Here is an 18158-nt window from a genome sequence, read left to right as displayed (position 1 = left end):
TGTCCATTACACCCAGGTAAGCTACACAATATCACCGTATATGCTCTGATACAAAAGATAAGGGTGTACACTTCATTTCAAAGTCTTGACTGAATCTTTCAAACAAAAGGGCTTGAACCCCCAAATCATCTCCAATAAGATCCCTTGTTCACGTAAAACACCCAGGACATATCTATTGCAATACAAAGAAAGGGAAACCACAGAGTGAGAAACACTTGCAGTTACATACCACCCAGAACTAGGGGGGAAAAAAATCATTTAAAAAAAACCCCTACAGCCACTACTCCCTGTAAGATGAAGTCTTGAAAGAAATGTTCTCTGCTCCATGATTATCAGTTTTTAGGAAAACAACCTAATCAGAAGGAAAAACTACTATAAAGCAGGCTTCTAATAGAAACTCAGAAGAAAATTGTACATACCACTGCAATCTACCACGCCAAAAACTATGCCAGCACCTATCACAGGACCCTATAATTGTCACATGGGAAAAACATTCAACATTAGAGGAGGAGCACGAGTAGGATCGCCTCTTATGTAGTATATATTGTTCAGTACAGAAAATGTGAAGACGCATGCTACATTGGTGAGATAGGCCAGACATTAAAGGCTAGAGAGTCAATTCACACAAACATAAGATCAAACGCTACAAAGAAGACTGAGGTGCCCACCTCTATGTAGGGAGCACTTTTTTAAAACCAAACCACTGCATCAATGACTTTATGATCACTATAATCCAAAAACACAAGACTTTGGATCAGATATTTTGGAACTGACAAAAAAAATAATAAGTCGAGACAGGTCTTCTATCACATTATGAGCCATAAAATTGTACTGCCTGTCACCTGATCACCCATCAAACCTCCCTTGCCTTTTCCCATTCACTCTATCATTGGAATGCCTTTTATGATTCACTTATGACAGCCACACTCATTATATTTCCTGGTGATTGACATAAGAACATAAGAAATTGCCATGCTGGGTCAGACCAAGGGTCCATCAAACCCAGCATCCTGTATCCAACAGAGGCCAAACCAGGCCACAAGAACCTGGCAATTATCCAAACACTAAGAAGATCCCATGTTACTGATGCAATTAATAGCAGTGGCTATTCCCTAAGTAAACTTGATTAATAGCCGTTAATGGACTTCTCCTCCAAGAACTTATCCAAACCTTTTTTGAACCCAGCTACACTAACTGCACTAACCACATCCTCTGGCAACAAATTCCAGAGCTTTATTGTGCGTTGAGTGAGAGAGAATTTTCTCTGATTAGTCTTAAATGTGCTACTTGCTAACTTCATGGAATGCCCCCTAGTCCTTCTATTATTCGAAAGTGTAAATAACCGAGTCACATCTGCTTGTTCAAGACCTCTCATTATCTTAAAGACCTCTATCATATCTCCCCTCAGCCGTCTCTTCTCCAAGCTGAACAGCCCTAATCTCTTCAGCCTTTCCTCATAGGGGAGCTGTTCCATCCCCTTTATCATTTTGGTTGCCCTTCTCTGTACCTTTTCCATCGCAACTATATCTCTTTTGAGATGCAGCGACCAGAATTGTACACAGTATTCAAGGTGTATTCAAGGTGTTGGTTCATTTGAATTCTGACGTGAAGAAGAATATTAGCTCTGGAAAGCTAGTCAAGAAATGTATTGTTAGTCCAATAAAAAGGTATCAATATATATTGTTTATATTTCTGTGTATTCAAGTGGACTAACACAGCAGCCAACTGCTTTGGCCAGGAGATGTCAGTCACTGTGAACTCTGCAACATTTCTTTACTGCTAGTTCATCAAAGTGAATAAATCTTTAATAGATCTTGAGGTTCTTCTGAAAGTGCATACTTTGCAGTTAATTAAATGTTTAACAAAAATTCTGAAAACGTTTTTCAGTGTCTTCATTTGTGTTTATTTCCACAAATGCTGATGCATTTTGTAGCTTTGTGTGAAACTAGTTTTAATAAAATTGAGAAAACAGTATTAGTAATGTCTCTCATTCCTAATCAGAATTTTGGATTTCTGTAGAATCATCAGTCTGACCTCACTGTACACAATTATTTTACCTATCACAATACTTACTATAATTTTAAATGTAGGCACCTGAGGCATTAGTAGTTCACACTCATAATAAGTAGCAGATTTAGCAGAGTCCAGTTCTCCCTTAATATAGAAAAATCTTTTTTTTTCTACCATCATTATGATGCTGAACGTTTACTTCATGTAGCCATAATTAGGACCTTTAGTACAACTGCATAACTTTAACTACATTTCTTGACTTTTTTTTTTATTTTATTTGTTCCTGTTTTGATAGGGAAGTTCCAGTGCCCTCTGTGCTACAGGTCTTCGAAATCTGGGTAACACGTGTTTCATGAATGCAATCCTTCAGTCTCTCAGGTAATGCTTACATTCTAGTTGCTTGCTACAATAAAATAACTGTTGGGGAAGTTGATGTAAATAGCTGCAGATATCCCATCCTAGATACAGTGGTAGTTAACAGCCTAGCTTTTTTATTTCCGTTTGAGTGATTGGCAATGATGCTTCTCTACAGCTCGAAGAGGAGAGAAACTTGGGATAGACGTGGGTTATAAGGATTGCTCAGTATTAACCGTTTTATATTTGTTGGTCAAGCACAAGCTTCTTTTGAGAAAGGGAGAACATAGATTTAGAAATAAAGCTACCAGTTTGCTATCTTGATCTTTGAAAAGTAGAAGCCCTTTGGAAGGGGAAGCAATAGATGAGAACTAAAATTTCTTCTTATAAAATCTTTACTTTTCACATGCCAGTGCAAAATAGTTTGAGGAAATAATGCCATTAGAATATTTTTGTGTCCTGTAGGAGGTCTTACTGAATGCTTAATATGTAGTACAAAGGAAAAATTAATAACTTCTATCCAGATTTCCTAATTGTGTCCGTTTTAGTAATTAGAAATTTGAAAAGTTCTGTGTTTGTCCTTACCTTTTTAACCTGCCTTCATAGAAAGCTTCCTTGTATTCTCTGTTTTCGTGTTACAGTAATATTCAGCAGTTTTGCTGTTACTTCAAGGAATTGCCGGCTGTGGAGCTGCGAAATGGAAAAACGGCGGGTAGAAGAACGTATCACACCCGAAGTCAAGGGGACAATAATGTGTGAGTTGAGGGCCGCACTTTCCAACATCTAACTACAGAGCTCACCATGCAAGCAGAGGCTGGTGTCAAATGCTTTTTCAGCGTCCTTATTGAGCAGACTGACATATGGATTTTGCATTAATAACAGGTTTGCTTACAGTAGAGAGCACAAACTGAGTCATAGTTGCATAAAAACTGTATGAAGCCAGAAGGAACGAGCGCACATGCCCATTATCTTGAAGATGGCTTTATATGGTCCTCTTTACATATATGCTGAAGCTAAGTGAATGTTCAATTCTCGGAACTGAGGATTTCCCAGAAGGCTTATCCATAACAGCTGCTGCATCTTTCAGTCCTGGATAATGGACAGTCAGAAATATTTGGTAATGGTCTATTAAGACAATTCATATTTTTAACTTGCAGAATGTAATGTAAAGTTGCTGTAAGGACCTGGTTAAGAAAGGGAGCGCAGCCTTCTTCAGAGTGAAAAAATCCTTCTGCTTTAACTCATTTGTTTAGCAGTAACTGAAGTATGCCATTTGAGCTTGCATTTCCATCATTTTCAAACATGTTTTCATACCCATATTAACAGCTTTTGTTTTTCTATCATTCCAATTCAAACTTTGGGAATGTTGCTTCGCCTTACAGAATTAAAATGTGTTTTGAGGTACAAAATGTATTTTCCTGGCGTGTAGCCAGATGGACTCAGAACGAATGGGTATAGTATGCTCGTGCTAGCAGTTGGAGACGGATCTGACGTCAGCACGGGTATATATATACCCCCACAGGAAGCGTAGCAACTCAGTAATCTTCCTTGCAAAAGCTGTTATGGATGTGTGTACTGACGCTCAGGGAAATAGTGAAACAGGATTCCCCTGACCAATTGATAGTAGCTGGAGACCGCCAGCATTCCCAACTGGAAGGCGTCGACACCTGGCAAAGGGGACGCTCTTATGGAAACAGATGACATGGCTTACCTTGAATCGGTGAAACCCATGTACACAGGCAGCTGGGCGGGATGCTGAGTCCATCTGTCTACACTAAGGAAAAGGAGATTATCAGGTAAGTAAACTCAACATTTCCTGGCATGTAGCCAGATGGACTCAGAACAAATGGTGCCTTTGTGGAACCTCAACATTGTTTTGGATTTCCTCGCGGGGTCCACCTTCAGACCCCTTCGGGGCCTGTCTCTCTGTTCTCTCACTTTGAAGATGGTGTTCTTGCTGTCTGTATGTTCAGCACGCCGCATCTCAGAGCTACAAGCACTGATCTGCCGTGATCCCTTTCTCAGAATCACTCCGGAGGCTATCCATCTTCGCACGGTTCCATCCTTCTTGCCTAAGGTAGTCTCACAGTTTCACCTCAACCAGACCATATCTTTGCCAACCACGACAGGTCTGAAGAAATCAGAAGAAGGGCGTTTATTACGCCATCTCTATATCGGCAGATTGCTGCCCAGATATCTGGAATTGACACAAGAAGTACGAAAGACAGACCATCTGTTCGTCCTGCACAGCGGAAAGAAAGAAGGCGAAGCGGCCTCTCGGCCCACCATCGCCCGCTGGATTAAAGAAGTTATCCGAGCAGCTTACGTAGAGGCCGGGAAGTCTCCACCTCTACAGGTCAAGGCTCAATCTACCAGAGCACAAGCAGCATCTTGGGCAGAATCCAGGATGCTGTCGCCTGCAGAAATATGTAAAGCGGCGACATGGTCCTCCCTCCATACCTTTTCCAGGTTCTACCGTCTGGATGTCCAGGCCAGGGAGGACACAGCATTTGCGAGGGTAGTCCTACACGGTCCTCAGGCAGCCTCCCGCCCAGGCTGGGAGTAAAGCTTTTGTACATCCCATTCGTTCTGAGTCCATCTGGCTACACGCCAGGAAATGTTGAGATTACTTACCTGATAATCTCCTTTTCCTTAGTGTAGACAGATGGACTCAGCATCCCGCCCAGCTACCAGTGTACATGGGTTTCACCGATTTCAAGGTAAGCCATGTCATTTGTTTACATAAGAGCGTCCCCTTTTGCCAGGTGTCGACGCCTTCCGGTTGTGAATGCTGGCGGTCTCCAGCTACTATCAATCGGTCAGGGGAATCCTGTTTCACTATCTCACTGAGCGTCAGTACACACATCCATAACAGCTTTTGCAAGGAAGATTACTGAGTTGCTACGCTTCCTGTGGGGGTATATATACCCGTGCTGACGTCAGATCCATCTCCAACTGCTAGCACGAGCATACTGTACCCATTCGTTCTGAGTCTATCTGTCTACACTAAGGAAAAGGAGATTATCAGGTAAGTAATCTCAACATTGCCTGTTCCTCTCTGCTCAAAGTCTGGCTAATAGCTACATAGTAGAGATGTGATTCGTTTGTCACGAATTAGGCAATTTCAACAAAATTGCCTAATTCGTCATGGGTCGGGGGGCCCCGAACCCCAAAACTGATTTTCCCCCAAACTACGAGGAAAATTAGTTTTTCGGGTTTGTACAGGAGGAGGGGCACATTTAATTTTTTTTTAAAATAAAAAACCACCCCAAGCATTAAAATTTACTGTAATACAACCCCTGCGCCCCCCCTCCCCAAGAATTAACATCCCTGGTGGTCCAGCGGGGTCCCGCAAGGGATTTCTCCCTCCGTGCCGTCGGGCTGTCTGGCCTGCCTCGATCAAAATGGCGCCGATAGCCTTTGACCTACTATGACCCCTGCTGGGCTTTTGGCAAGTCTTGTGGGGGTGAGGAGGGTCCCCCAGGACTTGCCAAAAGTCCCTGGTGGTCAGCGGGGGTCCGGGAGCGACCTCCTGCACTCGGACCGTCGGCTGCCAGTAATCAAAATGGCGCCGATAGCCTTTGCCCTGACTATGTCACAGGGGCTACCAGTGCCATTGGTAGGAGCACAAGATGGCGCCGATGGCCATGTGACAGGGTTTGACCAATGGCACTGGTAGCCCCACTGACATAGTAGGTCAAAGGCTATCTGCGCCATTTTGATCGAGGCAGGCCAGACAGCCCGATGGCACGGAGGGGGAAATCCCTCGTGGGACCCCGCTGGACCACCAGGGATGTTAGTAAGTCTTGGGGAGGGATCGGGGTGGTGGGGGGGGGTTGTATTTAATGTATTATAGTAAATTTTAATGCTTGGGGTGGGTTTTTTTGAGCTTCGTTTTCCCGCGTCATTTTTTGGGCCCGTTTCATTTTTCCCCGTTTAGTTTTTGTTCGTGTTTTCCAAAAAACTAACCGAGGAAAAACAAACTTTACCCCGCAGTGTCCGACTCAAAAAACGACCCGGTAGAAAAAAACGAAGCTCATCTCTACTACATAGTTTGGTTGAAAGGAGACATCTGTCCATTGAGTTCCAGTTTGTTCTGACTACTGATAATCGGGCAGTTTGATTGTGGAAAATGAACCCTTTTAAATCAATTATATATATATAAAAAAAAAAAAATCCTTCCACTCCCAAGAAGGCAAATGAAGCAGATGCTGGGTCTGAATTGATTTTGCTTGTGTTCAGATTAGCATTGCATTTTATCAGGAGGCCTTGTATTCCCCGTTAATTGTTTGTCTTTCTCCTCCAGTTCCTTGGTGGAAGAGTTTAGAAAAACGCTTTGTGCTTTATGGCAAGGAAGCCAGACTGCATTTAGCCCAGAGTCCTTATTTTATGTTATATGGAAAATCATGCCAAATTTCAGGTGAGGAGAAGAACTGAATACGTGGTGTTGGCCTTTTTATCTTTCTGGTAGGACATGAAATTCTGTATTTGGTTGACTTGTTTCCTTAATGAAAACCTGCTGGATAATTTTCATGCATATTTTTTTTTCTAGCAATGGAGCTATCCTCTCACTATGGAGGTAATTTTCACAGGGGTTACTTTCATAAATGTAACATAGTATTGTAGCAGTTTTCAAAAGCCCATTTACGTGCTTAAAGTGTGCCTATATGTGTGGAACCTCTTGACAATTCAATGTCATATATTGTAGCAATTTTCAAAAGCCCACTTACACACGTAAAATGCATTGACATGTAAAACCCAGTTTTAAGCTTGCAAATCCTTTTGAAAATTACCCCTTTTGAGTATAGCACTATTTATTATCATGGTTAAGTGTAGTAGTGTTGTAGCTTGTTTTGTGTAGCTGTGCAGATTTGCACAGCCCCTGCAGATCAACAGAATGCAGCATCAGAACCTGGAATATACAATATGTGACAAAACTAGGCTGAGATGGCATTTATTTATTTATTTATTTATTTATTTAATTAAAGGCTTTTATATACCGGAGTTCATGTACTAGTACATACCACTTCGGTTTACACAGAACCAATATTGGAAAATTACATCAAACAAGTGTGTATAAAATAACAAGGCTAACTTTGTAGGAACTTAGAACTAGAGGTAAAGGAGAGAACAGGACCAAGTGGTAACGATATTAGAACATTAGAACAATACTGTTCAGAAATATTCTCCAATTCTAGTCTATCCTGTCGGTTGAGTATAGCTGCAGAGTGTCTGGCCGATTACTGCTTCCTGCTGCAGTCTCTTGCTGAATTCTGAGTCTCAATGATGTCACCACCTCTGCAATTCCTGCCTCAGTTTGTGAGATTTTCCCCAGCTTAAGATACCTGATTGTCTCGTCTGCTTTAAATCTGTGAGGAAAGTGTGCTACACACAGTTTTTCATTCCCTGGATCACAGAATAAGACTAACACAGAAATGGCCCGGTGGTAACGTTACTGAAAAGCTGTGCTGCAGAAGGGAGGCGTAATTGGTCAGAGACTTCACAACTGTGTGTGGGAGAGTGGGGGAACACATTCCTTGAAGTGATGAAAGAAAGAAAAGCTAATGCATTTCATTTTGGTAAGAAAGTTGCACTTCTAGTGGTGTGTAACTAGCATTCTCCTCTGGAGTTTCTGTGGCACACTGCATCCGCTGTGGTATTGAGGATGGGAAACAGGGCAGTAAATCCTAAGTGAAGTTATTTCGACAACTCTGTGGGATTTGTTTCTCTTACCTTTTAGGACAAATTGTGCTGCTTGTTTTATTTTTAAAATGTTCTTGGTCATTTTAGGCTTGGGCCTGAGGCTGTCCGCTTCTTTTCCTTGTCCAATTAATTGCATCTGCAACATCCTCAGACCCTCGTCCTTCTTGTTTAGCTGATAGTGCTGGAGACCAGGGAAGTCAGAGGTGTTCTCTTGCAGTCTTACTAAGAGGGAATCCTCCAAAAAAAATAAATAAATAAATGGGTGTTCTACTAAATTTGGAAAACACAGGAATAAAATAATTTGATGACATACTTAGAGGGGGTAAAAGAACAAGTTAAATCTCACTCAGATTTTGTAGCATTTTGAGACTGTGCATCCACTATTTAAGCACTCTTTTCTCATGCCACTAAAAAATGGGGAATCAGTGTTGGGTATCAAATATAAAATTACAATTTCAGGCTTTCTGTGCTGTAAGGGATTCTGTTAGTGATATGCAGGATGTTTCCAGTCTAGTTTAAGTGATGAACAATTGCTTTGTAATTTCTTTATATTTAGTTTTAAACCCATAGAATTGGACAATTTATTTTGGTAGACATCTGTTAATATTCAGTATGCACATTGTTTTGTTTTGCTTTTCTTTCCAGGGGATACCAACAACAGGATGCTCATGAATTCATGCGATATCTTTTGGACCATTTACATTTGGAGCTTCAAGGTGGTTACAATGGTGTCGGCCACTCTGTGCTTTCTCAAGAAAATTCTGGCCTGTCGTCAAGCAACAAATGTTGCATGTAAGAATCTGTTTTAATGGTCTCAGGTGTACACTTTTCCACAGCTGTCCCTTTTTTTGCAGCATTTTTCAGGAATCCAACTCTGTATGTATGACATTGGCCATATGAAGATTTTATATTTTTGATCTATGATTTGGGCAATTTAAGAAAAAACAAAAAAAAAACATAAAATTTGCTAGCACCAGCTCAGCAGTTCAGTGGCAGTGCTGCGCACTGGCATTCAGAGGACCTGGGTTTGATCTCTGGTCTTTTGTTCCCAGAGCTGAGGAGGCACCATTCTCTGAGGACAAGCAGGATAGTAGTTCTCACACGTGGGTGACATCAACAGATGGAGCGCCGATGCAAAAAACATATTTCAAAGTTTCTAGAACTTTGACTAGGCACACTGAGCATGCCCAGCATGCCCTATACCACACGTCCAGACAGGGGTCCCTCTTCAGTCTCTTCTTTTCCACAGAACTGTAAACCTTTTGGTGTGATTGAGCTCACTTTGGCTGTTTTTAGCCTTGTGGAAAACTCTCTCTCCGCATTTTTTCCCCTTCTCAATTCTATCTCCGGGTCCCTCTCTGTGCTTCCCCATAGTGTCTCCAGTCAAGGTTTTCTATGTTTCAGGGAAGTTTTTTTTTCACAGTCAATTTCCCCCCGTGGTAGCAGTGCCCACCGAGCATTGCTGCCTTCCACCATAATTTTCAACATGTCAGCCCTTTTGTTTCACCCCTCATGGCCACGTCTGGTTTTCGCCAATGCCCCTGGTGCCTGAGGACCACATCTATCACTGATCTTCATGAAGTATGTATCGTTTGCCTGGGGCATCGCCTGATGTCCGAGATTGCTGCTTACACGCCAGGATGATCCTGAAGTGACGTCTGCTTCGACTTGACAATGTGGATCAGCTCTTCAGTTGAGGAAGTCCAAGCCATCGACTTTGGCAGCATCGGCATCAATGGACCTTGGAGCTGCACCAATGGACACCGGTTCCGTCGTTGCTGTTGGTGGATGGCTCTCCGGAGACCGACCATTGTCTATCTCCTCCGGGCCTAGGATGGTAAGTTCATCGTCTTCGGCCTCTGCACCGGGGAAAGACTGAGCCAAGCATTGAAGGAAGCTTAAGAAACATCTGCTCTGATCCCCATCGATGCATGGTGCCGGGTGTGGGGATGCACCAGCTTTTGCCATGAGGCCTCTGAAGCAACCCCATAGTGATAAGACCATCCTCTATGGTGCCATGGGTCCTTTTGCAAATCGCCGATCCACCTCTCAGGTCCGAAGATCTGACCACCCCTTCTTCCTCCCAGTTGGTGTTGACATCGGCAACATTTGATGAGCAGCTGGAGTGTCGATTCCAGCTGGCATTGGATTGGGCACTGAAGGGCATCAGGCCTGTGCACTGAAGGCACTGGAACCAGTGCTGCCAGTCATCCTACCGCTGCTGGAGAAACTCAACATGCTCATCAGTGCGTTGCCGACCCAGCTGGCTGCCTACCCTCTACCAATAGGGTGGCCATTGTCAGTTCCTCTGAGGTGGAGCTCCACTAAGGCTGGCAGAGATGCCGAGGCCTGTAGCCTCCCCCCATTGTCCAGTTCTACTGGTGCCTGCATTTCCTGGACAAAGGCTGAGCAGCTAGTGGCCCATCCCCATAGCATACAGTGAGGATGAGGGTCCCTGTGACCCCCTGAGGCGGATGATCTGACTGTGTCCTCCTCCGAGGACTCTGGTCTCCCGTCAGACCCTTCTCCTCCAGATGAGTGAAGGAGTCCTGGCCTGAGGACTTGAGCTTCGCAGCGTTTGTGAGGGTGATGGCGGAGGCTATCCCATTTTAACTTTTGACTGATGAGGATGCCAGGCACAAAATGCTTGAGATCCTCCAGTTCGTGGAGCCTCCTAAGGAGATTGTGGCAGTTCCTGTACACGAGATCCTTAAGGAGTTGCTAAGGATATGGGAACACACCTCTGTGCCTCCCATTAACAAGAAGGCGTACGGGGTCTACCACATCTAGAAGGTTGCTGGGTTTGATAAGCATCAGCTGCCCCACCAGTTGGTAGTAGTCAAATCTGTCCTTGAGGGCCAAGCACTCTCCGACCCTCTCCTCGCACTCCAGGGAGGGACCACAGAGCGATTAAATGCTCTTGGGAGGAAGGTGTTCCAAGGTGTAATGGTTATTGCCCGCATCTCTGCCTACCAGCTCTACATGAGCTGGTACTTGCAGGACATCTGGAAGCAGGTGTAGAGGTGACTAAGCAGCTGCCTCAACAGCAGCAAGACACCCTCATGTCACTGGCGCACAAGGGTCTGGAATGTGAAAACACAAAGCTCGTGTGGTTCCTGTACTGAGACAGCATCGAGAGTCTATGCAGCGAGAATCAGGGCCCGCAGAATGGCATGGCTGCAGGCCTCAGACCAGAGGTACAGGAACTACTTGCAGACATGCTGTATACTGGAGATAATCTCTTCAGAGATAGAATGAGGAATGCTATGGCCCAACTCCGGGACCAGCATGAAACCCTCCAACTCTCCGTCAGTACTCCGCACCTATCCTCCTTATCCAGGAAGTCTTTCTTTCGCTAAAGGAAGTACTATCTTCCGCCTCCTCGCTTCCATCAACACAGTCTGGTCTCCCACAGCCGTCCCAAGCAGCAGAGAGCTCACAAGCCCCAGCTGGCTCCTTGGTCAAATCCAGGGAAGGGGTTTTAACTGGGCCCCAGGGAGTGTAAACCAGTTGTCCGTACCCATAGCGATGGGCAGGGGCCATCAAATCCGTGCGCTTGACCATTCAGGTGTTGGAGACACTAGTGTTTCTGTGAGAGCCATGGCAGCGTCAGTGGCCCACTTGCGAGCAGTTCCCGTGGAAAAGATCTGCAAGGCTGCGATGGAGTTCTCTTCACACATTCACATCCCTTTACTGTCTGGATAGGGATGGCTGACGTGACAGTAGGTTCATCAGTCTGTCCTTCGGAACCTGTTTAAGGTGTAGAACCCAACTCTCCCAACCTAGGGCCTGATGTTTAGGTTCAGGCTGTCGCCCCCTCTGTAACCAAAAACACCAGTGATGTGCCCATTGGCACCTGGTTAGCTGTCTATTGGTCTCCTTTTTGTATTTGGGATCAGCCTGTAGCTAGAGATTCACCCATGTCTGAGGACTACCATCCTGCTTGTCCTTGGCAAAAGAGTTTCTTACCTGTAACAGGTGTTCTCCGAGGACAGCTGGATGTTAGTCCTCATGAAATCCACCCGCCACCCCACGGAGTTGGGTTTCTCCTATTTTTTAAATTTTAATTTCAGTCTCGTAACACAGAATTACAGAGGGGCCCCTGTGTGGACGCGTGGTATAGGGCATACTCAATGTGCCTAGTGAAAGTTCTAGAAACTGACATGTTTTCCATATCTGGGCTCCATCTGATGTCACCCATGTGTGAGGACTAATAGCACAGGAGTAGCCTAGTGGATAGAGCATCAGGCTATGAACCAGGGAAGAGAGGATTGAAATCCCACTGCTGTTCCTTGTGACCTTTGGCAAGTCACATTCCATTGCTTCAGGTACAAATGTAGATTATGAGCCCTCTGGGACAGGGAAATAACCACAGTATATGAATGCAACCTGCTTTCAAGTGGTTGAAAGGTGGAATATAAATACAATTTTAAAAAAATCAAATAAACAGAATATAGCTGTGATTGAAGGCTTATGGTCACATAGCCCAGTCAAGACTGGTTCTGGTTCAGCTGGAAGTTCAAAGGAGCAGGAAGATCAGCTAGCATAAAAAAAACCAATTAGCAAACTGTTCTTAATCTAATTTAAATACAAAATACCATAAAAAATGTGAGGTTTTGGTTTTTTTTTTCTTTAGAAATGGAGCCTCTACTGTTGTCACATCCATATTTGGAGGCATTCTTCAGAATGAAGTTAATTGCTTAATATGTGGGACAGAATCTAGAAAGTTTGATCCATTCCTAGGTAAGAAATTTTATTTTGTGTCAAGATGTAACTGCTGTAAAGCTCTTACTCTCCAGTTTTTCATCTCCTTACACTGGAAAATGTTAAATATTTATGGCCCGTAAGAGACAAAGAAAGGAAGCTTGATTTTCATATAGTACATTTCATGTAGATTGTAGCATAAGCCTTTGCAAGTCGTAAGGAAAAACAGCAACTACTCAACTGAAAAAAAAAAAAAAAAAAAAGGCTAAAGAAAGGAAGATGAAGTTGCGCTTGGATATGTTTTGAGGTCCCAGAGTGAATGGGCAGCAGAAATGCAGTCTTGTGTTCTAACCACTAGTCCATAAACAAGTACATTCCTGTGTGTGTGTGAGGATTTTTTTTATTCTTTCTTTCATGTATAATAAGCTAGTTCAGTTTTTATATGCTTTTAATTATTTTTCAGACCTTTCACTAGATATTCCAAGTCAATTCAGAAATAAACGTACTAAAGGCCAAGAGAACGGACCAACATGCACTCTATGGGGTAAGATGCTAACAGAGCCCTTTTATATCAGAGTACTTTTGGAAAATAGGCAGAGGGTTTGTGTTTTGTTGAGTTGCAATTAAGTAGAGCTCTTTGTCTTAAGAAATGTGTCAGAATGGTTCAGAAAGCAGACGTGTGTTCTCCATGTTCTCTTTTGTTCTCCTTCTGCTCAAATGGGAAATATGGTTTCAATTTTATGGTTATCTCTGAATAAATAGAGCTTTGTAGAACACATTCATTCTTATTAAAGAGACAAGTAAATATGAAATACCTATGGTATTTTTCAAATAGCAAAACATGAACTGAAAGAGCAGGACAATGTTTTACTTCCCTTGCACAGTTCATGCAAGAAATCAGTATTGTTTGCTGTCTTAAAATTACCATGAATATGCAGGTGTCCGATCAGAATTTACTTTATATGATGTATATATCAGATTTCATATTAGTATAATGACATAGGTAATGTGTTTTCATGTTGCTAGACTCCATGATTATGGGTCGTCTTATTTGAACTTGAGAAGGTGACTACAGAATTAGATTGAGGGCATGCACTGGATGTTATTTACTTGGATTTCAGCAAAGCTTTTGGTACTGCCCTGCATAGGAGGCTAATAAACTGAGCAGCCTCAGGCGATGGGCTGGATTAAAGACTGGTTAAATGGTAGACAGCAGAAATTGGTGGTAAATTGAATTCAATCTGAGGAGAGAGAGGTGATTTAGTGGAGTGCATCAGGGATCTGTCCTGGGGCCACTTCTGTTCGATATTATTGTTGGCAGTTTTGCACAAGGGTCAGGTTTGCCTTTTTGCAGATGGCACAAAGATGTGCAACAGCATGGACAGCCATTAGGGAGTAAACGGAATGAGAAATTATCTGAGTGCTTCAATACAAAAAGTACAGTTAAGCATTTGATGTGCAGAAATTCAAGGGGGTAGTATTTGATTTGCAGGGCGGGGGTTCAGAAGATAAGAAACTTGATATGCCCCAACCAGACATTGGAGTAATAGAATCTGATCTCAAGGTAGTGCAATGGTGTGATAAGGTGGGGTTGTGAATAAAACTGGACTCCAGATAAAAAGATAAGTGAAAGCAGCTCTCATGAGATTTTCTTTGAAATGAGACATGGTGTTTGGGATGTGACCCAATTTAAGGATCTTCACGGGTTGGGACTGTGTTTTAAAGAAAAAAAGTAAAAAAAAAACTACAAAAAATGGATATACACAAATGAGATAAAATTAAATAAAAGTGGACCAGAAAAGTTGTGTATCCTTTCTGTTGGTTTAAAGTTGTTCCCATGAAGGTCCTACAAAAATAGCTGATTTAATGACAAAAAGAATATACTGAGGAGCAGTATGGTGTGGTTTTTTGGTCTTGTTATAGTTACCTCAGATTTCTGAGTTTATTGGGGCTTTTTTTTAAAGTCTGTGATAAGGTGGCAGCCAGAGGGATACTGGGGTGCATAGGGAAAGGCATAGCTAATAGAAAAAATGTTGTATTGCCTCTGTACAGGTCATTGATGAGACCACCTAGAGCAGTGGTGGCCAACTCTGTTCCTCAAAAGCCTCAAACATGCTGTTAACAGTGAATATGCATGAGATACATAAGTTGCCATTTTGGGTCAAACTGCGGATGAGGGTCCATAAAAGTCCAGCATCTTATTTCCAGCAGTGACCAATCCAGGATACAATTACCTGGCAAGTACCCGAACATTAAATAGATCCCATGCTACTAATGCCGGTAATAAGCATTGGCTATTTCCTAAGTCAGCTTGACCAATAGCAGTTTATGGACTACTCCAGGAACTTGTCCAAACCTAGATAAGCTAACTGCCTTAACCACATCCTCTGGCAATGAATTCCAGAGCTAAATTATGCAATAAGTGAAATAATTGCTTGTAATTTGTTTTAAATGTGCTACTTGCTAACTTAATGGAGCGCTCCCTAGTCCTTGAATTATCTGAAAGAGTAGCAACTCATTTACATTAACCTGTTCTAGTCTTCTCATGATTTTATAGACCTCCATCAAATCCCGCCTCCGTCATCTCTTCTCCAGGGTGAACAGTCCTAACCTCTTTAGCCTTTCCTCATAGGGGAGCCATTCCATCCCTTTTTGAAGTGTCAAAAAGCGGAATATAAATCAAATAAATAAAAAATAATTTAGGTTGCCCTTCTCCACTGCATCTATACCTTTTTGAGATGCAGCGACCAGAATGGAACCCCAAGTGGAGTGGTTCAGAGACATTATGACATTCCCTTCCTAATAATTCCTAACATCTTGTTTGCTTATTTAACCACCAGGATGAGTTCTGGCAGAGCTACCGGCTGTCTGGAGGCTTGCTACTGGGTCCCTTCCCGTACTGGCAGAGCTGTTGGGCTGCTTTTGGCTACCCATTGCCTTGGACTGCTCACCACCATCTCTCGTCAGGGAGTCTCTTCTCTCCGGTCTCCTGGCCACACCTAGTCTTCTCTCTTCTCGATAGCTGGGGGTACGGGCTGCTTTAGTTCGCTCTCAGTGACTCTCTAAGGGTTTGCCCCCCCCCCAGGGGGCCTTCACTCCTCAGGCCCTCCTTTTTCCATATTTGCCCCCCTGTCTTATACTTCACAGCTGATAAATATGCATAAGCTCATGCATAATCACGTAGTTGCTACCTACTTGCAGTAACACTTTTTTGGCCTTGACAAAGCTTTTTACCTGCTCGGGATGAAAAAATATATAATTATCCCTTCCATACTTTAGGACACATTTGCATGGGAACCTAAGTATGAAAGAGGCACCCACTGCTAGAGCATCCTGTTTTAAAACCAGAAAGTTCTTCTTCCTTTTTTGCTGTGTCTTTTGTTAAGTCCGGGAATATTCTGATACGAGATCCCATAAATGTGGCATTGATCTTCTTAAAATAGGCTCGCATTATTTCTCCCATATCACTTTCGTTGAAGGATATCAGTAATGTTGTTTTCTCCGCAATTTCATATGTGGAGGACTCGAGAGAGTCTGTTAAATTTTCTAATATGTTGGGAGCCGGTTGCATTTGCTAGTTTTTCCGTATTGGCAGAAAGTAAACTTTGTCTAGGAGTGGAGTCTTATCCGGGGAAATCTCTAATCTTTCATGAAAATACCGCTTTATGGTGATTCTAGGAATTTCTCCAGTCACCCTAGGAAAGTTTAACACACTCAAATTTAAATGCCTCAGCGTGTTTTCTGTATCTTCAATTTTTCTCTTCACTGCTCCACAATCTTGTATGATAGTTGTCTGAGTCTCTTTGACTTGTTTTAAATCATTTTCCATACTTAGAAATTTCTCTGTAACCTCCAGCTTGTATCCCTCAAAGTTCTCATTCATTACGTCCAGCTGACAGGACACAGAATTAATTTTAACCGAGCAGTCTACAATTGACTTTGCCATTGTCGATGTCAGATTCCACAGTGAATCTAATGTGACTATTTCTGGTTTCTTTGGTATTAAATTACCCTCGGTAAAGGGAAGGGGCTCCTGCCCTTGACTCTCATCACCTTGGCTCTGCTGCTCATCTCTCCTTCCCAGCTCTGTATCCCCGGGGGCACTCTCGCTCCACTATTCATGGAGGTCTGTGCTTGCTCTCCCAACGGCGCTGCCCCCTCAGACTGTTTGGTGCGAGACACTACTTCGGGGCTCCCAAGCAGACGTGGCATCGAAGTTGCTCGCGCAGCCGGAGGTAGTCTATTGTCCAACGGGCTGAGGGAAACCTCTTCCGAGGTTGGGTCACACACTCCGCTCTGTGACCCGACAGCCAGACCTCCCAGCTCCGTTCCTCCCGTTTTAGTGACGCACTGCGCGATGGTTCTCTGCCCGGTTGGGATCGCTGGGATAGAGAGGGGTAAGTCCTAAGCTTCCCTTTATGTTTCGGAGGTATTTTTTTGTTAAGGAAATCACTTTAAAGAGGGGAAAAAAAAGCCAGAGCAGTATGTGCTGTGGGACCGCTCAGATCGCCATATTGACTCCACCCCCTCATCTTTTTTATTTAAATAGGCACTTACAAACAGGCAGATCTAGATAAAGTATCCTTCAGTGTAAAGAGACAGTACTTTGGGGGCCTGTCAGTCTTGTTTGCATACTTCTTTGGCTATTAGGATTCATATTTGCTGCTTTCAGGGGTAAAACATGAGATCTCTCTCTACATTTCCCCCTTCTTTAGTGGGATGAGCCTGCAATGGAACTTATCTTGCTTAAGCCTAACTATCGGCTACTTTGCAGGCCTCAGCTATATAACATGTATGACCACCCATGATGACATCAACATGAGGTAGGAATAATGCAACAATAGTAGTCATGGTACTTGTAAGGAATCATAATAGTAATAATAGAATGGGAGTAATGTAATAATGTAATGGATATTTTTAGTTATTTGACAGTTTGGGTTTTTTTTTATACCGTCATTTGGAAATACCATCACAACGGTTTACAAATTGGTCAATAAAAGTATAAAATAACAAAATTCTAATTCAAATTATTACTAGAATAATACTAAAATTGCAAATTAATAGAAATAAAAATCAATATAAGATCTTAAAACAACATTGCATTAATATAAAATTACTAAAAGGGGGTAAAAGGAAATAGCATCATGCTTGTTAGATCAAATTTTTTTAGAGGGGTGCTAACTAACCAAACATTATTTACAACAGCAACCTTGGTTTCGGAGAATTCATCATATTTTGTCATGGTAATCTTACATTCTCTCGGATGTTATCGGAGGATAAACCACTTCTGTAGTTTTCTTAGAAGCCTCTCATGCAGGACTTTGTCAAACACTTTCTGAAAATCCAAATACATTACATCTACTGGTTCACCTTTGCCCACATGGTTA

The 18158-nt window shown here is 42.8% G+C and overlaps 1 protein-coding gene across 1 annotated transcript in view; it reads left to right on the top strand.

The window, feature by feature from the left end:
* USP3 (ubiquitin specific peptidase 3) overlaps positions 1-18158 on the top strand; it is a 122326-nt gene that overhangs the window by 67441 nt on the left and 36727 nt on the right. Inside the window, exons 6-11 of the mRNA XM_029575775.1 lie at positions 2306-2388; positions 3006-3119; positions 6671-6784; positions 8713-8859; positions 12704-12810; positions 13235-13315. Of these exons, the coding sequence (XP_029431635.1) occupies positions 2306-2388; positions 3006-3119; positions 6671-6784; positions 8713-8859; positions 12704-12810; positions 13235-13315 (646 nt within the window). The remainder of the gene's footprint in view (positions 1-2305; positions 2389-3005; positions 3120-6670; positions 6785-8712; positions 8860-12703; positions 12811-13234; positions 13316-18158) is intronic.

The sequence above is a fragment of the Rhinatrema bivittatum genome, chromosome 13, assembly GCF_901001135.1.
Source record: "Rhinatrema bivittatum chromosome 13, aRhiBiv1.1, whole genome shotgun sequence".
Taxonomy (NCBI): Eukaryota; Metazoa; Chordata; class Amphibia; order Gymnophiona; family Rhinatrematidae; genus Rhinatrema; species Rhinatrema bivittatum.
The sequence above is the reverse complement of the archived record's forward strand: the minus strand, read 5'-3'. Positions and strand labels throughout refer to the sequence as shown.